This window comes from Myotis daubentonii, chromosome 1 (assembly GCF_963259705.1).
Source record: "Myotis daubentonii chromosome 1, mMyoDau2.1, whole genome shotgun sequence".
In the NCBI taxonomy this organism is placed as follows: Eukaryota; Metazoa; Chordata; class Mammalia; order Chiroptera; family Vespertilionidae; genus Myotis; species Myotis daubentonii.
Window position 1 is genome coordinate 47,296,931 of NC_081840.1, and position 25,817 is coordinate 47,322,747.

The window sequence follows — 25,817 nt, forward strand, 5'->3', positions numbered from 1 at the left end:
TAGTGCCAAACAATCTTTTTATTGTTCACTGAAAAATACAGGTCTGGAAAGAGTGTACTGCATTGTGTACTGACTGCAAGGTCTGATATTGCAAGTATATATAACAGTATAACATATTAAATGATGCCTATTGTACATAAAGATAATACCCACCTCTCTAAACACTAATATTTAATAGAATGAAGTAAAAAGCCTTTTATAAAATGAGAAATGTAAACATTGCAATAAACAAAGTGCTCTAAGCAAAGCACTTTAAAATTGTTTTGTTGTGACATGTACTCTGTCTACCTGGAGTCAGGAATGGTGGGGACCAGGAAAAACACAGCTAACAAAAAACTAGAACTCTCAAGAAGTGCTTGAGAGTGCTATCAACTCTGTGGATAAGAACACCTAGCACTTATGAATGAATCTGACACTCTCAGCAAACACGTAAATGTGCTTGAGAATAGAGATACTAACGTTGAGAACAAAAGCTATTTTCTTTCTTTTTTTTTTTTTTTTACAAAAGCTATTTTCTATGCAGTCTGCAGATATCACCATTTATTCCTTTCAGCAATGTTTTCATTGCGATGCACTAAAAGAGGCTATCCTGCCAGACAGGCAGGCCAGGATCGAGGTAACAGAACTTCTCCAGTTACTACGACTAATTTAAATGAATTAAAAATAAATACAAATGTATAGAGAGTAACAAAATCAATCTCTATTATTCACGTGGCAACATATTCAAGAGCGGCAACACGAGTCAAGGTCCACTCACTACATGTCCCTCCAAACTGAGGAAGCTCTGTGTGGAGAACATTCGACATCAACACCACCTCCCTCTCTCCAAATACTATCAGGGTTCAAAAGCTCATTATAGATAACAATTTTTTAAAAATTGCATCTCAATATATATACAGTAACAGAGGAAGACCGTACACTCCCTCTGGGCTTTCTTGGCGGTAGGCAAAGCAAGGCTCTGAGGCTATTTGCAACAACATTGCTGAAGCTAACTATGACAATGCTCGCATTCTACGAGAAATCGGGATTACAAGTTCCTTTATTCATAGGTAATCAAGGACTGTTAAGTAACTTCCTGAACTAAGACAACAGTCTCACCATCAAAGAAAATTTTCTTCTCACCTGAGAAGTTTTTATAAGTGAGATTTTACAATATCTCAGCTTCCTTATTTAATATGAAACTATCAATGCACAGAGGACATCCTCAGAGGTCAAGTATGAATAATATTAACACTCTCAGATTTTTCTACACTTTACGGGCCAGCAAATACTTTATCAGACTAACCATTTAAGAGATTTTAAGTCAATAGCAATAACCAACTATGTATTTTTCTTATTGTGTTCATCAAAAAATACCATGTTCCAATAGGAATAAAGCTCAATTCAGTGGGAATCTTGTTCCCTTCAACTCTGCACAGTAACTTTCACTGTTTGGTCTCTACATCTCTTGCTCTTCCTATGACTCTTCTAGCCTAAGGGAAATCTCGTATTAAGGTGGAAAACTGCAAACTCCAGCAGAACCATTGGCTTAGGACTGAAGTAGACTTTAGGAGAATAACTGTAATTGTTTAGGGGACTAAGCAATTGCTGTTTCAGGCAAGACTGTAGCCTTGCTAGAAATACAACTGCTCTTGAGTCCCTAGACTGAGAAATTCTAGTAATTTAAACACAGGAGGGAATTTCATTGCAAAAGGTCTAGTTCAACGGTAAGGTTCTGGTTCCCAGAATGATGGTGAGTGGCGGCCCAAAATACTGGCCACATTTCCATTTCGCACATGCTCATGACTCTTTCCCCATTACAGTTGGTCCAGTTCTTCCATACGTCCTATCACTGGTGAGCCCCGCCACTGCTGCTCCTGTTTCATTTGGATGGTCTGCTGCACATATGGGATTCGCTGAGGTTATCACTTTAATGTGCAGGAAATCTCCATTTCACACCATAAGCTTCCTAAAAGCCATCAACTGGAAACCATTTCAAGTGAGTAAAGGCACAATTCATGGCACTTTCTCTTTATAAAGGAAATCAAAAGCGTTGTTTGGAAGCCGAACAAACACCTTGGGTATTCCTATAAATGGAGTTATGTATCTGCTACCAACACTCAGAGACATTTAGGAGATCTACAGATTAGACAGATTAGGTAAAAGCATGAATTTGGCCGTTGAAAACTTATTTCCAATTTTCCACTACACCATTCGGGGCAAGTGCTGGTTAGTTCCACAGGAGCGAATCATGTCCACACCACCCCCTTGGTTTGTTTTCCTCATACACTTCCTCCAGTTCCAGCGAACCTGGCGCAGGGACCTCACTCAGCAGCCGCCACGCTGCTCAGAGGCAGACAATGGGATTCACCTCAACCAGCCCAGCAGCTAGCAGTCGCTGTGCTGCGGGCCCGGGAAAAGCCTTACTCGCAGAAAAGACTCATAGAATTGCATGAAAATTCCTGGTTTCAGAATACCTTCCCAGGAAGTCAGAAAATGATTGGGTTTTTAGTTAAACTGAATCTGTGCTGAAAAACAATGTAATGCCTCGGAAAGCAAAATCTAGAATGGAAAAACTACAGACTAATACAGCTTGCTAGTCAATAGCTTACTTTGGCTAAATTATCATAGTGCTCCAGTGCAATGTATTATTGCATTTAGAAGCACAGCCTGCCATGTTCTCATAAGACAGGGTACTAGTGAAGTACAGGAAACAGTCCATGGCCTTTTGTGACTTCAGAACTGGAAAGGACAAAGGCTGGCTAGGACTTGCCTGCCATTCAGCACGAGGTGAGTCAGGAGACAGCTAAACATCTGGGTTCTTATTCACTCATGGTGGTCTCAGCAAGCTCTTATTTGGACACTGATGGTTCTCAACTTGGCTGCACATCAGAGTCATCGAGGAAGCTTTTGAAAATCACCAAACGCCCAGACCAATTACACCTGGAGGGGAAGCCCAGAAACCAGTGTTCTCTGTTTCCCCACCAGGCCATTCTCATGTGCAGGCAGGATGAGCTGCTGCATGAAAGCCATATCACAGCTCGATAGTTTTGTTTTTCAGTCAATTCCACCAGGAAGAGGAATTTTTAGAAAAAGGCACAGTTATGCTTCCTCTAAAGATGCAGCTTACTGTTTGAGCGTGCTGGCTCTGGGAGGTTATCTGGAGCGCTGGCTGTAGAGGAGGAAGTTCTTGTCTTGGCAGAGTAGGTATCGTTTCAGGCTTCGGCGGCTGCCTCCAGCAACAAAGAATGCCCAGATGCCAGTGAGCACCATGATCATATATGCTGACACAAGACTTATTTCATACTGAGGGTTAAGGAAGGTCTGCAAAGGAAAAATAAACCAGCGTGGGTAATAATGGCTAGCATATTAAACATGCAAATAACCAAAGACAAAGGGAAATAGGAAATACTTGTAATAGCTGGGATGCTATTAAACACCAAACATGCGATGTATGTGCTGTCCTGGGGAGCACCAGAACCCACAAAGACACACGGACTAACCTAGGCAGCAGACACCTATAGATCTGGGCTGTGCTGTATTCCAATGGCAACCCTAGGAGGTAATGAGAAGCCAGAACCTACTGGAATACCCACCAGACGATACATGTTATATAACTGGGCCCCATTTATAATCCTTTCTGTGCAAGAACCAGTTAGCTCTTAGAACGTGGAAGAAAGCCAGACAAGTCCAAATTACTTCAGTATGAGTCCTTAGTATTTGAGGGAACACAAGGGAACAGCAGCATCTCTTTTTCAGCTGCACAACTGCTGTCGGTCCCAAAAGTTGATTTGAAAAACACTGACGGGGTGCTGAGAGGTAATGGGCTACTCAATAGTGAAGACCCTAGTTTCTATCCTGACGGAGTTCATACACTGTAAGGAAGATAGGTAATGAATGAAGAAACAACTAAATTAATTACATAATTACAAACTGTGATGAATACCAGATCAGAACAGTTATAACTGTGATGGTGACAGGACAGGTAAGAATGAGGTGATCCATTAGGGTGGTCAAGGAAGGCCCCGAGGAAGTGGCATTTAGACTGAGACGCACACAGGGGAGGAGTGAGCCAGCCTGTGGAGACTAAGGGGGAGAATAAAAGGAGACCCTGAGAAGAGTCAGTATTAACCACATGTAGCGATGGAGGGGCAGCACATGAGATGAGGTCGGAGAGGAGGGCAGCCAGCTACAGAGCATGTTGGTAAGGAGTGTGGATTTTACACTCAGTGCAATGGAGGGTCACCGTGTTTCCGGTAGGGGAGCTGAATGACTTGAGTTAGATTTTTAAACTGCAGAGAAAGATTAAAGGAGGCGGTGGTGAAAGCAGTGAGACTAGTGAGGAAGATTTTGTACTGGACGGGAGAGTACAGGATGGTGAGTTAGACTAGGTGGAGGTAGAGATAGAGAGTGGATGAAAAGAACTGACTTGCTGATGGATGGAATGTGAGGGACAGTGAGAGGCCACGTTTCTGGCTTTAGATAAATGGTGGTGCTATTTAATGTGATAACAAAGACTTGAGGAAGACCAAGCTTGGAGTGGTGGGTGAGAATCTAGTCCAAAGGGGACATGTTAAGGGTGACATGCCTGTCAGATTTCAAAAGGCAGATGTCATGTAAGCAGTTAGATATATGAGTATGGGAGAGGAGAGGCCTGGGTTAGAAACAGGAATAAAGAGGCACAGTCCATAGATGGTATTTAAAACCATGGCTACGAATGAAGTTACCCAGGGAGCTTTTGCAGAGAGAAGGGAAAAGAAAAGTCAAGATCAAGCCCTGAGAACATTTATGAATTGTTTGTGCTGTTCGGTATCACAGGAACACATCAGAAGTGTCAACACCACTCCATTGGCCTGACTTATTAAAAAAGAGTCAGCAAGGACTCTGAGAAGAGCCAGCAGTGGGGTCAGAGGAAAACCAGGACAGTGTGATGCAGAAGTCAGAATAGAAAAATGTCTCAGAAAAATGGTCAACTCTTTTTAAAGGTTGCTGAGATGAAAAAAGAACATTGCCCATTAGATCTGTAGAAACGAAGGTCCTTTTTGACCTTGACAAGTGCAGTTTTAAAGGGGTGGTTGAGCAGAAACTAGATTGGGCTAGAAGTATGAGAGGTGAAGGAGTGAAGACAATCTGGGGGATCACTCTGAGAAGTTTTGCGGTGATGGGGGACAGGGAAAAAGAGGGTGGTGCTGGGAGGGGAGAAGGCAATAATGAAGTGTTATGAAGATATGTCTGTTAGCTGATACAGACATGGAAAGGCTGGTGAAGGAGGACAGAGGACAGTCAAAGGAGCAAAGTCTTCAGTAGGAAAGAATTAGGTCTAGAACCCAAATGGAGGAACTGCCCTTTACAGGAGGAGGGATTCTCTGCTGGGCCAGGGTCAGGTGGGGAGATAGGTTTGCATCTAGCCTAGCATTTGCACTTAACAAAAGGGAGGATCTGATTGGGCCAGTTTGTCACTGTACACCTCTGCGAATCAGAGGCTAGGGGTGTGCCTCCAAGGCTCCTCACTTTCCTCACTCACCCGACCTGCACATGTCCCTGGCTAAGGTGTCAACACCGCCTATAAGCTCTGGCCAGGGAAATAGCTGATTTTGCAGATAGCACCTATGTAAAAAGAATGCTTTTCTCAAGAGGCATCTGTGGGCATGGCAGGTATTGAACATTTTCTGGATTCTTCTTCAGAATAATTCTAAAGCTCAAATCCACTGAATTTTAAGTGCAAAACGTAAAGAAAAAATTGATTAGACTACATTAAATAACTTTTGTTCATTAAAAGACAACATCAGGAGACTATAAAGACAAACTACACTGTAGAAGAAGTTATTTGCAATGCATACATCTGACAAAAACCTCTCTTAAAGAGTACGGGATGCCCCCCCTCCCCAAAAAATGTATATACTCTTTAACAGCTCATAGCTCAATGCTGAAAATTAAATATATTTTACTAAGCGAAGATTTGACTTTACACAGTTGCCATCGTGTTAAGGGTAACGTTAGCATCCTGTACCACTGGAAGGTTTTAGGTAGGAGAGGCAGTAAGACTGGCTCAGAGGACAAGGAGGCCAATGTAAGAAAACCTGATACAAATTCAATGTGTGTATACATTTTTTGGACATTCTATATATAAAGACCCCCCCCCCCACCAAAAAAAAAAAAATCCAAACAAAACAGACAGACAACCCAATAGAAAGATGGGCAAAAGACCGGAACAGGCACTTCATAAAGGATTACCCAAATGGCCAATAACTGTATGAAGACATTCCCAACCTCCTGCCCCAGCTGTTCGGTCCAGGATGCTTTCTCCAGACCAGCTACAGAACCACCTCTGCTTCAAGTCTTTGCTCAAATGCCACCTTCACACTGAAGCCTATGCTGACTACTAATCCAAAAATTCGCCATCCCTCCACCTCCCACACTCTGGATCCCTTTTAACCTGCTCCACTTCTCCTTTCTTTCACAGGACCTACCGATTTCTAGATGCTATATAATTTCTCATTCTGTCTATTGCTTATTGCCCCGTCCTTCTTACTAGCTTATAAAGGCAGTGATCTTTGTTTTGGTCACTAAACTGTTTTGTTCACCTAGAACAGTACCTGGAACATAGAAGGCACTTAATAATTATTTGTCAAATGAACGGTCCATTGGATTCATAAGGACATTTGCTTTTTCATGTAACTTCCTTTCTGGTTATAAAATGTATGTTGTAAAAAACTTAGAACATGGCAAAAACTATAAGGAGTTAAAAGAATCCACCCAGAGATAAATGTATTTAATATTTTCATGCACTCTCTTTCTGATGTGTTTTTTTTTCTCTCATGAAGATTTAACTTTACACAGTTGCCATCATATTATGGATAACGTTAGTATCCTGTACCACTGGTAGGAGAGTCAGTAAGCCTGGGTCAGGACAAGGCGGCCAATGTAAGAAAACCTGATACAAATTCTAAGTGGGTGGGGAGGAGAGAAACATAAGACAGGACACCATCAGAAGAAAGCTTTTACATCCTTTAGATGAGAAATAATAAGGGTCTGGACAAGGCAGTGATGGGAATGATTCTGATGGAAATATCTGACAAACTATAATAAAAGTCGGGCCCAAGGCATTCAAAATTATTTAAAAATGTATCTAGTCCAGTTTTCTTTTTAAACATTGCTCTTGAAAATTGTCATTATTATAATGTCAGAGAGAAGGGATTGAAATGGTCATTCTTGTTATTGATCAGTTAGAGTAAAAATGATACAACCCCATGATGATGCAGTATTTTAGCAATTTGCATCAAGGGTTTTAAAAATATTCATACTATTTAACCTTATAATTCCATTCCTTGGAACAATATATTTTAAAAGTTTCATGTACAAAGATGTCCAAGACAGCGTTATAATAACCAAAAGTAGAAACAGAAGGGATCAGTCAGTTAAGCATTCTATAATACAATTTTTCTGTGATGATATAAAGCCATTAAAATTTATATATTAAAAATACTTATAAGAACATGGAGATTGTCTAAGATGTGTTACACGACAAAGCATAATTCAAGACTATTTCAGGTTTGACTGTACCCATTAAAAAGAAAGACACTAGGGAAACATCTTTAATGAGATCTACCAACAAATTAATAGTTGTCTTTCTGTAGTAAGACTTAGATGATTTATCTATCATTCATCCATTCTTTCAAGTAACATTTCTGAATTTCCTCATTTTCCCATGAGCATGTACTTCATTTAGGGTGGAATCTACCACTGTACACAGGTGGACTTGAGCTCCAAAAAACAGGTTGAGCACAGTGGCCATACTCACCAGGGCTGACACCAGCAGGTGGGTCAGAATAACTGCAAGAAGGGGGTACCAGTTTTTCTTCTCACAGCCATCAAAGAATATGATGCCCCAGAACATGTGCAGCAATATGATCACCTGCGTCATGAAAGCTGAAAGACAGCCACCCATTAGTGCTCAGGCATTCGAACAGCAGACGCCAAAGCCCACTGAACACCTCACCTGGTCGTGGTACACAGGCTCTTGGGGGTCCACACCACTGGGGGAGCTTCGCTGCCACCTGACAGAAGCAGGACCAGGACACACATTCGCTCAAATGTAACTTGGAAAACAACATTTCTAAACCAGGGGTCAGCTCTGCAGCAGCTTCTCTAGAATGGGAACCTGTTAAAAGTCAACTTGAATCTGGCTTTCAAGAAGTGTCTCTGACGCCTAGCCAGTTTGGCTTAGTGGGTGAGTGTCGGCCAGGCCACTAAAGGGTCCCGGGTTCAATTCCAGTCAAGGGCACGTACCTCAGTTGCAGGCTCTATCCCGAGGGCTGGGTGTGGGAAGCAACCAATCAATGTTTCTCTCTCTCTCTCTCTCTCTCTCTCTCTCTCTCTCTCTCTCTCTCTCTCTCCCCCTCTCCCCCTCCTTTCCACTCTCTCTAAAAATCAATGGAAAAATATCCTCAGGTGCGGATTAACAACAACAAAAATAAGTTTCTCTGAGGAATGCAATAAACCTGTTGTGATATCTAATCAGCTTCTTCTAAATTAGCCTTCCACACTAATTAAGAGACACTTTTCTCAATTAAATGGAATATCTTTATTTCTTTGTTTGTTTGTTTGTTTTTGTTAATCCTCACCTGAGGATTTTTTTCCCATTGATTTTTTTTTTTTTTTTTTTTTTTTTTTTTTTTTTTTTTAGGGAGAGTGGGAGAGGGAAATACAGAGAGAAACATCAATATGAGAGAAACACATCAATTGGCTGCCTCCTGCATGAGCCCTGACCAGGGCCCAGGCCCAGGAAGGGCCTGCAACCAAGGTACATGCCCTTGACCGGAAACAAACCCGGGACTCTTTGGTCTGTAGGCCAACTCTCTAAACACTGAGCTAAACCAGGTAGGGCAGGAATATCTTTGTCTTAAACAAGTTTTCACTGAAGTGAAATTTCTCCTTGGATTTTTTTTAAAAGGCCAAATGGAAGAATAAAAATATTCAACATTGCAATAATTATCTAAAATTCTTCTGAGGCAACTGAAATTGAATCTGATTAGCGCATACAGCTTTTCCTGTGGAATATTGTGGGGGGGTGTGTCCTGGATAACATTCTTCATTTTAAAAGGTGAAGTTCCACATATTCTGAAAGTTTTAACATGAAAAAAGAAAAGGCACACAGAGTTCCCTTTTTTGGCCATGTAATAAGACACCATTAACACCTACCAGTCTGGCAAAAATTCAGGTCTGATGCTTCTCTTTCACACTGCTGGTAGGAAAACAATCTAGCATTACCTACTAAAGTTAAAAATTTGCGCACTCTTTTTCACTCCAGCAATTCCACAGCTAGATCTGAACTCTGAAGCAGTTAGTTCTTGAATCAATAGATCACTAGCACCTGAGAACTTATTAGAAATGCAATCTCTTGGGCCCTGGCCAGTGTTGCTAAGTGGTTAAAGCATCAGCCCATGCACTGAAGGGTCTTGGGTTCGATTCCCAGTCAAGGGAATGTACCTGGGTTGAAGGTTGAATCCTAAGCCCATATAGGGGCATATTCGGGAGGCAACCAATCAATGTGTCTCACATCAATGTTTCTCTCCCTGCCTCCCGAGTCCCAATCTCTCTAAAAATCAATGGCACAATATCCTCTTGAGGATTAGCAAAACATACAAACAAACAAAAACGCAATGCAAATTTTTGGGACCCCCACCAAACTCCCAGGATTAGACACAACGAGCCCAGCAATCTGTTTAAATAGCCCTTCAGTTGATTCTGATGCAGTCAAGTTTGAGAACCTCTGCTCTAGAGAAACTCTCATATATTTGCACAAGGAGATATATATATATATATATTTACATCAGCACTCTTTGTAATAACAAAAAAATGTCCATCATTACCAGAAAACATAGACTGTAGTACTATACATTCACACATGGAATACTATATAATCTATAATATAAATGATCGCAAGAATATAATGCTGAGTGGAAGGGAAAACATTGTGGAAAAATGACTATTATTTCATTTATACAAAGTAAAACACACACAAAACAATATTAAAAAGACCTAACTGTTGTGGTTTGAGAAAAGCAAGTTGTTACATCTAGTGATAGTGTGCTATCCTTTCTGTAAATGATGGTAAATACTTTAACTAAAGTAGAAAAGGGATTTTTTACGCTGAGGACAAGGTTGACTAAACTAAAACGATGTATTTTAACCCCAGTGATGATCCTGGAAAGGGAAGCTGCCCTGAGGATAGATGTCTGGTGAAGTGATGGTGCAGAGTTGATACCACTGAAGACACCCAGGGGTTAAGTTTACTATATCAGAAAAGACGGTGTAGAAACTACAATCTACACAGCACAAACGTTCACACTGTAAGGTTTTTCTAAAACCTAGATGTCAATCCAATGGCAAGAGAAAGCAATGGCACCATAAATGTGTCATCTATTTGTCAGCTTATGTTTGCCCTTCTGTCTACGCGTTACCGTGAACATTAAACCAGCCAATCACGCTCCCAAGTCCTGGAGTTCAGCTACTTGGAAAATGATCTAACTTAGGGAATTTTCAGTCCATTCTCATCTAAAAGAGCATTCTTCTGTGAGTTTCAGACAAAGATCCTCAAGATATCCTTAGCTCTGACGTATCTTCCAAATTCTAGGCCCACATTTCTGTTTGCAAGGCCCTTTCCTGCCCCCAAAACTACCTTTTATGGATTGGCCCTGTCTCCAAAGTACAGTCTACATCTATGCCTGTCTGTGCCGGGCACTGATCTAAGCACTGGGAGTATCATGGTGCACAAAACACAGTCTCGCCCAGCCAATATTCCTCAGTGGTTAAGCATCGACCTATAAACCAGGAGGTACAGTTTGATTCCTAGTCTGGGCACATGCCTGGGTTTCGGGCTCCATCCCCAGAAGGGGTCATACAGGAAACAGCCAATCGATGATTCTTCCTCATCATTCTATCTCTCTCTCCCTCTCTGAAATCAGTAAGAATATATTAAAACAAAACAAAACAAAAACACAGTCTCATGGAACTCTCCCTACTTTTACTGTTTACTGTCTTATTAACACAATATCTGATCTCTTGGGCAATTATTAAAACAACATACATTTCTACTGGACTGCTTATTTATTCAGCTAGCACTAGTTTCTGGCTGACTCCCTTGGTCATCATAAGTCTTTACTATTACAATGTGCTATTTAAAATACTGGAATTTTATTGTTTATTCTACCCATAATTGGTTCAAGGTCCAACAGAAACAGAGGCCTGGATATCTAAACTATTCTGCCACATACATGCATATATACCATTTGATACTCCTCTCTAGTAAGTGGAATTAACTCCAACTGGAAATGAAAATTTACAAAGAGTATCTATAGGGTACTATCATTTAATTACAAAACCTTTCTCATTTCATATTCCTAAATATAAAATTCTAAAGTTCCTTCAGTGAATCTATCCCTAAAATTTACTTTGTTCTAATATTCTTAAAAGTAAAAAAAAAATTCTCTAAATTAACCATAAGACTATCAAAATTAGTTTATAATCCAGATTAATGAAAGGAGCTTCCATAATTTGTAATACTTTGAAACATTAATAAAAAGATAAACAATTCTAATAAGTATTGAATGTGTGAAACTGTAGCTGTCTAGTTTGATAATGGACTTCCTGTACTGATAGTTTTTAAAATCAAATTCTCTTGGTACAAAATATTTCAAACTAACCTATTTCTAAGCAAAATGTTTCAGTGTTATCTTTAAGAGGCTACATTTAGCTGTTTGGTTCTTTCATCCCTCCTGAATATACCCCAAATACGCTAGCACACAGATTCATAAATATCTTCATTTTCCCCTTTCTCTCTCATTCCTGATTTCTACTTCTCTGCCCTTGCAAAGACAATCACCTAAGATAGCAACTAATCGTACTACTGGATCCTGCCAGCACAGAAGTTGCTATCTTCTGGCCTCCCCTGACAGCTTCAGAGTATCTCTAACCATGCCAGAAAGAGCCAAGGGCTGCTGCTGGGCGAGGGCAGCAACAGAAAGGATGTGACTAGCAATGGGCTTCAGGCTTCTTTTTCCAAATAAGAGTCTGGAGTGTCAAGTTTCGGTGACACTCCTCGGTCCCTCTTGGTTACAAAAACTCCCTGGATTCAATCTCTAATGACCTAGCCCAAGTAGAAGTCAGGCCACAAAACAAAATTAAGTGAAAATGCCTTTCCTGTAACAGGGACTCAACTTTAAACCTTTGCTTTAACAAATGTAAGAGAATTTTATGACCTACTTTATTGTAATACAGATGTACATATATTACTAGTCAAATAACATTCTCCAAGATTAAAGAGACATTTTAAAAATCATCTCATAATACATAGTCCATAAGAAAGGCATAGTACTGTCTCTTAATACCAACTAGATCATAAAGGAGACATCCTGAAAACAATTTGAATGACTACAGGTGTTTAAGTAGCAGTAAATATTTTATATTATGACTGTGCCCCCAAAGTATGTTTATGAGCCAAAAAGACTGCCAAGGATATAATTTTATGTTTAAAATCCCTCTGGCAAATGTTGAAAATAAAGAAATTCTCTCCTCAAATTAGCTCATCAGTGTGGAGTGAGGGGGAAGCCCCTTAGAAGTTGTTTGATCTAGACGCCTATGCAATGAAAAAGTAGATCCCACAGGGTCTACTTCAAATGATTGCATTTTAGGAGTTTGTTTCATTAAAACAGTCACTGTAGAATGTCCATTCTCAGACTGAACCCGAATCTGCCTTCTAACTCAGTGGTTCCCAGCGAGGATGATTTTGCCCCAGGGGGCGTTTGTCAATGTCCATAGACATTTTGGTTGCCACAGCGGGGGGTGGGGTACCTCTGGCATACAGTACATAGAACCAGGGGTACTGTTGGACACCCTACAATACACAAGACAGCCCCACAACAAAGTATTATCTGACCCCAAATATCAATAGTGCTAAGAAAGCCTAGGACCTAGGAAAGCTCTTGAAGAATCATGAGTCAACTCTTTCCATAAGTGACACATTTAAAAATACTTGAAACTCTCTATTAGTCAACTATTGTCACAAAAATGCTACATAAGCCCTAACTGGTTTGGCTCAGTGGACAGAGCGTCAGCCTGCAGACTGAAGGGTCCCAGGTTCAATTCCCGTCAAGGCATGTACCTTGGTTGCAGTTAGATCTATAAACTTATAGATCTAACTGAAAAATTCAAAATGGGCTCATGCTAAATAAATGGTAACAATGACAATCATAAATAACAAACGCAAATATATACAAATTGGGAGTTATTTTAAAATACGAGAAAAGGCAATTCCTTAAATGTTTATGCTATAAAGAACAGTGTTATACTAATAAGAAACTCTTGCACATGATAAAGTAACAGCTGTTCTTTCACCCTACAGGTCCATATTCGCAGCAGGTCAGCCTGCCATCCTAACTTAGACATTAAAATATTTTATTTTATTTTTAAATATATATCTTTATTGATTTCAGTCAGGGAGGGAGAGGGAGAGAGATAGGAACATCAATGATGAGAGAGAATCATTGATCGGCTGCCTCCTGCACGCCCCACACTGGGGATCGAACCTGCAACTCATGTATGTGTCCTGACCAAGAATCGAACCGTGACGTCCTACTTCATATGTCGACACTCAACCACTGGGCCACGCCAGCCAGACAAATATTTTCTTTAAAATTTTCTGTGAATTTATAGAAATTACAAATACAATCCTCAAATTGCTAGCATATGTTTCTTTTACCTTCTCCCAAAAGAATTACTGAAAGCTAGTCCTAGGAAAACGGCCTAGCTCACTACAGTGAATTAGCACCCTCTAGTGAAAAAAGGTGGCAGAAAAGTAAGTTCCCTTACAGTGGTTCTCAACCTTCTGGCCCTTTAAATACAGTTCCTCATGTTGTGACCCAACCATAAAAATATTTTCATTGCTACTTCATAACTGTAATGTTGCTACTGTTATGAATCGTAATGTAAATATCTGATATGCAGGATGGTCTTAGGCGACCCCTGTGAAAGGGTCGTCCGACCGCCAAAGAGGTTGCAACCCACAGGTTGAGAACCGCTGCCTTAGTAGAACACTATTTCATATCCAAAGGTTGCTGATGTAGCAGTATAATAGGACAATTTTTAAAAAATATATATTTTATTGATTTTTTACAGAGAGGAAGGGAGAGGGATAGAGAGTTAGAAACATCAATGAGAGAGAAACATCAATCAGCCACCTCCTGCACACCTCCTACTGGGGATGTGCCCACAACCAAGGTACATGCCCTTGGCCGGAATCGAACCTGGGACCTTTCAGTCTGCAGACTGACGCTCTATCCACTGAGCCAAACCGGTTAGGGCTAACAGGACAATTTAAGAAAATATAGAAAACTGTTGCAGTAACACAATATCCTGATTATGTTTTTTTTTTATATATTAGAATCTAACATACTTTATCTATTAATATTACATTTACTCTAAGAAACTGACACTCAGTACTATAATCATTAAAAAATATTCTAATTATGGAATGTTTTTAAAAAAGATAATTTGCTATGTTGGAAGCACCACTAAATAAGTATGGCCCATTAACCCACTTTCCCATCCTCATCACGTAGCCAGATGCAAAGGGCCTTGACTTTATCCTGCAGACCTTGGGAAACCATAACACATTTTCATATAGTTTGGTGGCTGCATACAGGATGGATTCACATGGAAAGTGGAGGTTGGTGATAGTAATCAAGGCAGGAGATGCCCAGGCCTGTATCAAAATGGTGAACAAGTGTCCAGTGGGTTTGGGGTCACTACAACATGCAGAATGTCTCTAAACTTCTGCAGCAATATTTTTTTAAATTTGGTCATACCTCTGTATATCTTTTCTATTATTAAGCTGTACTGAAAAGCTTAATCATTTTTTAGTCTTGTCCTTCCTATAAAGGGTAACTTCCTTGAGGATAGAAATTACCTCAGTATAGACAATAAATAATGATTTAATTTGAAAAATGTGTGAAATGTTATTTCAATGATATAACTTGTGCGGATAAAAAAAACATATGGTGAGTTTTTTAAAAAGTACTTTTAAAAGATTCTTTTAAGGAGAAATATTATGTTAATTATGTACATCAACTCTCAAATGTGATCACTACATCATGATGACAATTTTTATCTTGTGGATAAAAAAGTTCTTAGAAATGAGTTGGTCCTTTTATACTGTATCTTTGAGTTTAAAAAGTCAACTCATCTATTATCATTTTTCCTCTCAATTTCTTTTTAAAAAATATAGTATGATTTATTTTTAAATGTTCAAAGGCAAGAAAACGAAACATTAATTTTCTTTCAGATACATACGTGAAGGTAAAACTTTCAAAACAAAACATGTATACGTGTTAGAAACCTGACTTTCAAACCTGATTAAACTAGGAAATTAGTAACAGAATCAGGTTACCTGCGAGGAAGGAGTGATGAGGAACAAGGGGCTCCAAGTCCCTGATAATGCTCTAGTTCTAGCCTGCCCCAGGCTTTCACCACCCTATTGCCTGTGTCCATGGGTTACGCATGTATGCATACAAGTTCTTTGTGTGCTCTCTTCCTCTCAAAGTTTTTATTTTCCTATCCTTTACTTTGTGGTGCCTATTAGAAAATATAACATAAATTTCTATTCGCTTGAATTCCTAAGCCAGGGAACTCCAACAGGATGATCAATTAGATCAGAAGCTTAAACATTCACAGCTACCCGGCACATACCTGAATTTAGGAAGAAGTAGGGAGAGTCTCCATGAATGCCCACTGTGCCTGGCCCCAGGGCGTCGGACAGGGTGTTCACAAAGGAAAATACTCCACTCATGATTCCAAAGCCCAGGCCAGAAACTAAAGAGACAGAAAAAACACTGTTAAACCCTTTCATGCTGTGATTTGTCTTCAAATTTCCAAGGACTGGGAAATACTATTTTGTGGAAGGGGAAAGGTGCACACGCTATCGGGGAAACAGTGGAAAGCCGGCTCAGAAGAGGCAGGTGCTTGGCTAAATGATGAATCTGGTGAGAAGAGGAAAGGGAATGACTAGTGGGACGTAGCAGAGAAATGAAAAAGCTCTAGACAGAAGCAACAGGTGAAATGGGGAAGGATACGATGGTGAAGCTCTGGCTTTAGTAACAACAGTCTAAGTGCGATGGCTGAGAGCTCGGAGCTGTACGTGAAGTGTGACTGCAGTGTAAGAAGCGATCCCTGGGCCAAACTGGCCGATTCAACTTACGGACCTAGATCCAATTTTAAAAACGTAATTCTAGCCCTGGCTAGTGTGGCTCCGAGGTTAGAACACCGGCCGGAGCACCAAAGGCCGCACGTTCAATTCCTGGTCAAGGGCATGTACCTGGGTTGCCATTTGCTCCCTGCCCCAATCAGGGTGTGTGCAGGAGGCACAGTCGATGTGTCTCTCTCACATTGATCTTCCTTTCTTTCTCTCTCCCTCTCTCTCTCTCTCCCCCTCACCTTCACTCTCTCTGAAAAGCAATGGAAAAAAATTTCCTCATGTGAGGATTAACAACCTCCCACCCCCACAAAAAAACACACACAACATAAATCTAAAAAATATGCAGAGGTATTAACTATAGCAATATAATGAGGTATTAACTATAGCAATATAATGAGGTATTAACTATAGCAATATAATGAGTCCTCCTAGTCCAGCCAAAGTCATGGTAACCACCCAGAGAAGGTAACAGTAATCTCACTTAGAAATTGTTAGTTAACTAGAGTCTTAAAAACTTAACTTTCAAACCTGGCTAATATTTAATGGACACACAGATAAACATCACCTGCAATCATTTCCCCCTTTACATAAGGGCGCTGAAAAGCTAGAAAAATAAACAATATATACCAAGAGACCAGACAGCAATAAAATACTATATCCACAAAGATGTAAAAGACAAAAATGGCTTTCATGCCAAATTTTATTTCTTTCTTAATGACCATGCAATTCTAACTTACCATAGGCCAGCAGTCGCATAGAAGGTGCTGGCTCATCTGGATTAATAGTCTTCAAACCCTCATTGGCTTTTCTAAAATAAAACCATACAGATAATTTTTTTAAAGAAAAAGTAGTATATCAGGAAAATACATGCAATACTTCAAAATCCAGACACTTAATAAGGCTTTTGGTAAGGCTATACTCTAAATCCAAAATCCATTAAAAAACAAAATAGCAAATTTGCAACTAACCTAAAATCAACCAAAATTTCCAACCCACTTTTACTTTTTATCTAATCTTCACATAAAAGAGAAAAATAAGAAAAATAAAAGTAAACAAGACATCAGGAAAAAAGCAATACTTCTGACTACTTCCTGAGATTAGTAAATACTTAGTTCAATATCCTATGGTGATCAGAGGAGTGGCAGCATGAGAGAGGACCTTGGTCTCTCCCCCTGAAACTTTAACAAGTTGATCAACCATAACTCAACAAAGGCCTCCCTGCTCAATATAGAGGCACGCCTACAGGATCCACACATTGAAACACATAGAGGTGGGAAAACGGGAACCAATGGGAAGGCGAGAAGGGAGGAGAGCTCAGATGGTCATGGGTGCACCCTGCAGTGGGGGGCTCCAGGCCCCAGCCCCCTTGGCCAGAAGAGGGGAGGAAACCAGCAGTAGCCGGCAATTCCTTCCCTCGGCTGGGAGGAACAGGGAGTGAGCACTGCTTCAGGAGTGAGTGGTGTTACCTGGTACAGCCACTATGGGAAACAGTCTGGTGATTCCTCAAAAAATTAAGAGTAGAGTTACCATATGACCTAGCAATCCCTCTCCTGGGTATATACCCAAAAACCTCAAAAACATGTATTCACAAAGATATATGCACCCCTAAGTTTATTGCAGCATTCTTCATGGTGGCCAAGACATAGAGACAACCAAAGTGTCCTTCAATAGATGATTGGATAAAGAAGATGTGGTACATATGCACAATGGAATACTATTCAGCCATAAGAAAAGATGAAATACTGCCATTTGTGACAGCATAGATAGACCTTGAGACTATTACGCTAAATGAGTCATTCAGAAAAAGCTAAGAACCATATGATTTCCCTCATATGTGGGATATAAAACAAACTCGTGGACACAAAGAGCAATGTGGTGGTTGCCAGAGGGAAGGGGGTAAGAGGGGATGGAGGGTTAAGGGGGACTAATATATGGTGACAGAAAATGATTTGACTTTGGGTGGTGGACACACAGGGCAATATACAGATCTTGAATCAGAAATGTACACTTGAAATCTATATGATCCTATTAAGCAATGTCAACCCCCCACCCCAAAAATTAAAAAATGTATATCCTGTGGCATTTACCACTGAATTTTTTAAAAAAATTTTATTGATTGATTTTTTTGATTTTTTTTTTAAAGAGAGAGAAATGTCAGTGAGAGAGAATCATCGATCAGCTGCCTCCTGCACATCCCCTACTGGTAAACAAGCCAGGAATGCAGGCATGTGCCCTGATGGGGAATTGGAACCGGTGACCTCTCATGCACAGGAGGATGCTCAACCAACTCAGTGACACCATCCAGGGCTGTCACTGAAATTTTTCCTTTTCCCAGAGAGATACATCTTCAACCCCGCTGTGTTGGTACTTCCTTATATCTTCCACCTGGCTATACTTATTCTGCCACCCTCCCTTCTGGTTTCCACTCTATAGAACTTCACTTGTATTCAAACTTCACAGTCTATTTCAGGCAGGAATTTCTCAAAGAAACCGTCTTTACCAATGATTGGTAATCACTATCTCTCCTTTCTCTTAAATCCTGTAATAATGATGGTCTAAACTTCTATATGGGTATTTAATCATATGGTTGTCTGATTCTAAAATATTTACATATTTGATTCATATTCCTCCCCTCCCCGCCCATACAAGCTTCAGGGGAAAAATAATCAGGGGGGAATATAATGCTACCATCAAAAAAGAAACTAAATGAATACCTGAATGAAAGATTAGGAAATTGCTTATCAAGAAATGATCCTTAGAGGGATCACATCTGTGCTTCTGCTGTGGACAATTCACAAACTTTCCCTGCTCCCCACACAAATGTGTTAGGAATGCAAGGTGTGCCTGGTCGGGTCCACTGTGGTCACCATTACTAACCCTTGTTGGCTACAATCTCTGCGACAATGACTCAAGGGATACTTAAGTTATATTTACTATAAATATCATTAAATTAAAGGCAATGCAGAGGTCAACCAAAATAGTAATAAGCAGAACGAAAAAGAGTCTTTTGTTTTTCTAGACTCAAAAGAAACAATTTGCCATTTCATTCTCCATTTGGTAGGATCATGAGCCAATGATTGCCAACCTCTTTCTCTGGAGCAGTAACCAACTAAAATGTCCAATTTTCCTGAACAACAAACTTATGTGTCACGGGAATGTTGTTAAAGGCTAATTAAAGCTTAGAAACATAGCAGCAATACTCTCCATCAACAAATGAATAGTATAATGGTATAAAAGAATCGATAAATTTCGGAGGATTTTTGTTTTATATAAATTGCTCAGTAATGAATAAAAGATTTTTGCTATCTGGAATAGCAAAGTACTACGCCAAATGTATTAAATATATAAACTCAGAGGTTAATAAACTTCCTCATTCTATATTACAAGTTTGTGGGAGGAAAGGTCTATGGCACTGATAGTTCTCCATGTTAAGATTAGGAAGTGAGAAAGTACAAAACACCACCCGTTTCCGTGTTCCTGACAAAACACACGACTGATGGTATAAGGGACAGTGTTCTTATTACAACCATTGTATTGAAGTGGAAAATTCTTTGTTTTCATTTGTGATAGTTTCCAAGAACAAAAAAGAAAAAGCCCGATTTTAAAAATATAAACTTTGAAAAACTACTGATAAATCATTCCATCTTTCTTCTTTGTTCTGATTCTTTTTTTTTGTACGTGTGTGTAAGAGGGGACAGTACAAAGGAATATGCATATAAATTAAATACATCATTGTAGAAATTTTAAAAAAATATGCCTCTTAAGAAATTATAGCAATGATTGTCTTAACTTATTTTATAAATGAAAAATCTTCTCAAATTACTAAGTATTTATGGTATTAGCATTATAAGACAAAATTGAACTAAACTACAAAAACTTCAATCAAGCCAAAAAAAAATTCGAATGTAGGTTTTAGGCAATGTACAGGACCATAACTTGGATTTTTTTAAAAAAAAAATTAAGATAGAAAGGGCTGCCACTTGTAGCCAATTTTCACAGTGCAACTCTTTGCTAGGCTGAAAGTTAGAATTCATTCACTCAAGATGAAGTACTGTTCTGAAGACTTGACCATAAAATAAACTTAGGTAGACTGCAATGATAAATATTTTGATTCAAGTCCATAAATGTAAAAAAAATACTGGTGCAAACTCTCCACATTTTCATCTTGGCATCAACGTCAGATAACAAAAAATTTGAGGATGTACTTTAAATTTAAATGTTCAAAATGCACTTTGGCAATGGAACACTTAAAATATTGATTAAGCCAGAGTTCCTATATTTGAAGATAGTGTAGCATAAGAGAAGAATTTAAATGCATCTATATAAATGTTAGCCATGAATAAAGGTATCGTAATAATTCTCAAACTTGTTTTAACACATAACTACATAACATCAACATTCTAAAATCTTCTAGGAAGATACTGTACAAAATTCCAAAGGCTTGCTAAAGATGCATTCCAAAGGCTCCTGCTAATACAGGTTTGTTCTAATATCTTATTTGCAAATTTCCAAAGGTCCTTTTGGAGCAGTAAACATGCTTTTTCTGGAAGGCCAAAGAGGCTTCTCTGAACTTGCTGGCATGAGAGCCTGCAAATTGACAGCCATAATTCCTTCTGCATGTGGCCCTATTCCCTCACTACCCTCATTAAAATGTCAACCAATGTTCAGTGGGTAGCCCTTTGTGCTGGGGTCCAACCCCAGCAGGTCCAGGGGTCCCCAAAGGTGTGGACGGAGTCGGCGAAGAAGGAATGACACGGAGACAACGTTCAGTTGATCAGCAGCCTAGCCAGGATCTCTAGCCAGGATCTCCAGCCAAGTTCTGGTCTGGATCTCCAGCAAAGTTCTGGTCTGGATCTCCAGTGAAGTTCTGGTTAGGATCTCCATCCAAGTTCTGTGTCCATGTTCTCTTGCTAGGTTCTCCAGGTTCTGTCCAGGTTCTCCAGCCAGGTTCAGTCACCAGGTTCTAGTCAGGTTCTCTTGCCAATTTCTGTAGTCAGGTTCAGTCCAGGATCTTTTGCCATGTTCTCTCGCTAGGTTCTGTCTCTAGGTTCTGAGGCCAGTTTCTGTCCAGGATCTTTTGCCATGTTCTGTCTCTAGGTTCTGTGTAGGTTCTGTGCCTCTTGGTTCTGTCTTCTAAGTTCTGTTTTGTTACATCTGTATTTATACCAGTTGATTCCAATCCTATCAATCTCTATTCCAAAGGTTAGGGCGTTTCTTATCTCCATTCCAGGGAGTAAAGATTATGTAGCTTAAGCATGATTGTTCATAGTTAAAGTGATTAATTACCCGCCTGGCACTTAGTTAAGGGGTTTTATTCCCTCCCTAACTTCAGGGGAAAATCCCTACCTGGGGAAACAACCTTTCTCAGAGACCTTGGTTAAAACACATAGTGCCAAGAAGGTGAGCAAACATTTTAAGAACAGTATGCCATATATGCCAGGTCCCTTGAAACAGCAAGCATGGACCAGCTCCCGGCACCTTTGGAACCAAAGGTTAGTACCAATAAAGAGTTACATGTCAGCCTGGCCGGTGTGGCTCACTGGTTGAAATGTTTACCTATAAACCAGGAGGTCACAGTTTGATTCCTGGTCAGGGCACATGCCCGGGTTATGGGCTCGATTCCCAGTGTGGGGAGTGCAGGAGGCAGCCAATCAATGATTTTCTCTCATCACTGATGTTTCTATCTATCTCTCCCTCTCCCTTCCTCTCTCTGAAATCAATAAAAACATTTTTTTAAAAAAGTTGCATTTCAGGTGGGAACTGTGAAGAAATAAGAAGATACCCTGAGTCCTAAAGGCTTACTAAATCCATGTCTTAAACTGTGAAAATCTATTCAAAGTTTTGCTTCAACATTAGAATCATCGTATGTGAAAATGCAAAACCAACATGAGCCAAAGATGTTGCTGACAGGAAACCCAGAGCAGCCTCTGATGCTGACGCCCAGGCAGAGAGGAAAGGGCCACCGGCCTCCGCACCACTGTGATCACAGGGTGCTCTGCTGGGTCCGGAGCACAGGCAGGTTCCAGGTACTGACCAAGAGGGACATGTCCACTGACATAAAAGAACACGGGCCGGAAAAGGTTTGGAGCCACAGACATGTCTTCCAAGGACTAGGTCAGTGACGGCAAACCTATGACACGCGTGTCAGAGGGGACACGCAAACTCATTTTTTTGGTTGATTTTTCTTTGTTAAATGGCATTTAAATATATAAAATAAATATCAAAAATGTAAGTCTTTGTTTTACTATGGTTGCAAATATCAAAAAATTTCTATATGTGACACGGCACCAGAGTTAAGTTACGGTTTTTCAAAATGCTGACACGCCGAGCTCAAAAGGTTCGCCATCACTGGACTAGGTGAAGAAATGAGGAACATTTAGCTGTGAAAGAGACAACAACCAGGGGACAGAGATTTCATTTGACTGTATGTTTCTTGAGTGGGGCAGAGGTCAGAAAGAGGGAGATTTTGATTACCTTAATAATATTCTATTGTTAAAATGCTCCATACAACCACAGATTAATGTTGATCTGTTAAGGATAATGTATTCCTGTGGAAACATAAATTTTATCCTTGACAGCTGTTGGTTGCTTTTTAATATTTCCATGAACTAATGGAAATTTCAAATTTAAATCTTTTCTAAGATATGACTTTTGCTTGTTAAGCAATGGCTTCATGGTTTTCAATTTGTAATTTAAATTGCTTCATTATTAAATTTCAATGTCTGTTGTTTAAAGCAACCAGTAAACAATATTGAAAGCTTAGCATATTGGCAAGAACAGAAGTTATTATAAGAGATATTGTTGAAGTTCTGTCTTGGTTACATCCATGAAATTCATGGAGTGGCTTAACTATCTCATGTGCCAAAAGGGAAAGAGTACATTTATCATTCTACTAAACTTTACTACATAATCAAAGCCAACCTCATGACTGCCTGAAAGAAAACATGATTCTAAGTTCAAGCTGTGTTTCAAATCACTGGTTTCATGTGACGGCCTCATGAATCCTAGATGACCTGCTGTCTGGCCTAAAGTTCCCTAAAGGGGAACTCATGCCCATAGCTTTTTTTTCAAATGTGTTTTTCTATTACAGATATGAAATCACATGAACTATCACAAAATGAACCCTTATTTTCCCTAATACAATCAAAATAATGGTAGGCATAATATCTATAAGAATTATTTATTTTAGTCAGTGGCAAAGGGAAGCTGGTATAAATTCTAAGGTGAAACAGTTTTTGTTGTTGTTTCAATGACTATTTCTCTAGCTTATTTTTCTTCATAGCAATTATCTTCTAATACACAATGAATTACTCATTCATTTGTTGCCTGTCACTTTCCATTATAACATAACCTCCACGAGGACAGAAACTGTCTTTTAATCATGATATATTATTCTCAGTGCCTAGAATAATGCCTAGCATTGAGTAAATTATAAAAAAAAAATATTTTTTGAATGAGTGAATGAAGGAAGGAGTATCCACAGCTAAAATACTCAATATTTTCAGGTTAGAAATGTTCTAATCCTTTGGCTACAAACTGTGCAGGAAGGCATGGATCTTCAAAAACCACACTGCATTAATGTTTCAAATTACTAAAACATACTTCAAATTAACTGGAGAAAAGGGGTAAACAAATGTTTCACTTACTTTAAAAGTCTATAATATGCAAACCGAAACATTTCTTGGATAAGGACTGAGACTAACACTCCAAAGATCAGCAGATATTTCTCTATCGGTCCATCTCTGTTGTCAGTAATGGCTCTTGCCACGAACCAGACAAAGGAGGAAAGCAGTAGAGATATCAACCAGAAGAAAGCTCTGAAATTGGGAGGGGTGGGGGGAGGAAGGGGAAAAGTCACACGTAAGCATAAGTACAGGATTAATTTTAAAAAAAAAAATTACGTGCTCGTAAAGTGATGTTCTGGATCCACTGTTCTTAACCAGTGGGTCAGTGGTGCATTTCCTCTGTTGAGATGAACATGTGATCCAAAAGGAATTTAGGATTTTTCCTAACAATCACTCGTTTTCAGTGACCCTGCTATTTATTAAGTACATCTGCAGACTATCTGCCAAGCACTGTCTAGCTGGGAATATTTGTTATTCCTCCTAAGTGATGCTTTGCTCATTGATGTGCAAATATGTCTTTCCCAGGAAAAAGAAAAAGTCTGTATCTCTATTAATAGAGTGATTGGTATAAAATCCAGAAGTTGGAAGTCTGCGCTCTGATCTAGATCAGTTTCCCAGGCCTGGTTTTTGCAACATTCCCGTGGGCTCTAACGATTATAACAAGCTTTACAAACCCTCTGCCCAGTCTCTATGGCTTTTTAAATGATAGTATGATGCAGCACTCTCAACACAGGTGTGAGAGGTGAAGAGACTCAGAAAAAGTGCGCATCCCTGGCCTAGTCTGGCTGTTTCTCCTGGTGCCGAGCGAGTGAGTGAGACTCAAGTGTGTAGGGTACGAGGGAGCCTCAGCAAGAGCTGCCGGACAGAGGAAAACCGGGCTGTGACCATAGTCGCCGCCAGAGTTCGGTGTTGACCAAGCTCCCGCAAAGAGGCGCACTGACAGGTGCTCTGTGTTGGTGCAGGTTGGATCCCGCCCCCTGGACATTCCCACTCAGCGGACCCGGGGTAGGGGCCGGGCATCGAGATGTTTGAAAGCACCAGATGCCCGGGCTCTTAACCCCTTTGGGATGACAAACTCTGAAGTTAACTTGGGACGCCCGTCTGCAGAAAAATAAAAGATGCGTATTTGAACGTATCCACATTTTTTCATGCAATTTAAGTGGTTTCACGACTCACTACAGCCCACCCACGGGCCCTAAGCAAAACTCAGGAGCCCAGTCTCAGGGCGTTTGAGACCCACAGTGTGAGCTCCTTCCCCGAGCCCGCCTCGGGGGACGGGAGTTCTCGTGCCTCTCCTGGCGGGTCTCGGCTCTCCCCGTCTCAACCCTTTCCCCCTCAAAGCCCAAGGTCGAGCCCTGTGGTGGGGAAGCCTGGGGTCGGAACCCCCCCGCGGGGGAGGGGAGCCCCGGTTCCGGGTTTCCCAGCGCAACCGCCTCACCCGACGATGAGGAAGATGATGCGCAACGGGTCCGTGGCGATAGTGACGATGTAGAGGGCGAGCGCGGGCCCGAAGGCAATGAAGGCGCAGCCGAAGAACACAGCCGCCGTCATGGCGACCGCGCCCGCGGAGCCTGGCAAAGACGCGCAGTGCTTAGCACAGCTGAGCTGAGCGCCAGGCGGGGCGGGGCTGGGCGGGGCGGAGGGGGTGGGGCGGGGCGGAGAGGCGGGGCGCGGTGGGGTGGGGCCGCGGGCGGAGGGGCGGGGCTAGATGGAGGGCCGGGGCGCCGTGGGGGCGCGGGCGTAAGGGATGGGGCGTGGCGTGGGGGCGGGGACTGACGGAGGGGCGGGGGCATGTGGGCGTGGCAGAGGGGGTGAGGCGTGGCGGAGGGGTGGGCGTGGCTGGGGCGGGGCCTGGACGAGGGGCGGGGCGCTAAGGGGCGTGGCGGAGGGGGATGGGACGGGGAGGGGCGTGACGGAGGGGGGTGACGGGGGCAGGGGCGCGGGCGGGGCTCGGGCCTCACCGC

General features: G+C 40.9%; 1 protein-coding gene across 4 annotated transcripts; it reads right to left on the reverse strand.

Moving 5' to 3' along the window:
- Window positions 1-25,467, reverse strand: APH1B (aph-1 homolog B, gamma-secretase subunit). 4 transcript variants are annotated; one of them, XM_059699151.1, is made up of 6 exons: window positions 25,292-25,467; window positions 24,130-24,192; window positions 16,966-17,036; window positions 15,724-15,846; window positions 7,781-7,908; window positions 1-3,303 (listed from the first exon to the last, which is right to left on the reverse strand). In XM_059699151.1, exons 1-6 carry the CDS (start codon window positions 25,402-25,404, stop codon window positions 3,136-3,138), a joined length of 666 nt encoding a protein of 221 aa, XP_059555134.1. In that variant the 5' UTR covers window positions 25,405-25,467; the 3' UTR covers window positions 1-3,135. The 4 variants fall into 4 exon arrangements, with proteins under 4 accessions (XP_059555134.1, XP_059555125.1, XP_059555152.1 ...); XM_059699142.1 differs by lacking the exon at window positions 24,130-24,192 and adding an exon at window positions 23,875-24,045 and having other exon boundaries at window positions 25,292-25,464; XM_059699169.1 differs by lacking the exon at window positions 24,130-24,192.
- Between the last annotated feature and the right edge of the window lie 350 nt (window positions 25,468-25,817).

Bases quoted from the DNA above. Each gene is read 5' to 3' on its own strand.
- APH1B (XM_059699142.1), bottom strand. From the start codon at position 25,404: ATGACGGCGGCTGTGTTCTTCGGCTGCGCCTTCATTGCCTTCGGGCCC. The intron at 15,847-16,965 runs GTAAGTTAGAAT...CTGTCTCTTTAG, and splicing joins TATGCGACTGCTGGCCTATG to TTTCTGGCCTGGGCTTTGGA. The intron at 7,909-15,723 runs GTATGTGCCGGG...GCTGTCTTTCAG, and splicing joins CTACTTCTTCCTAAATTCAG to CTTTCATGACGCAGGTGATC.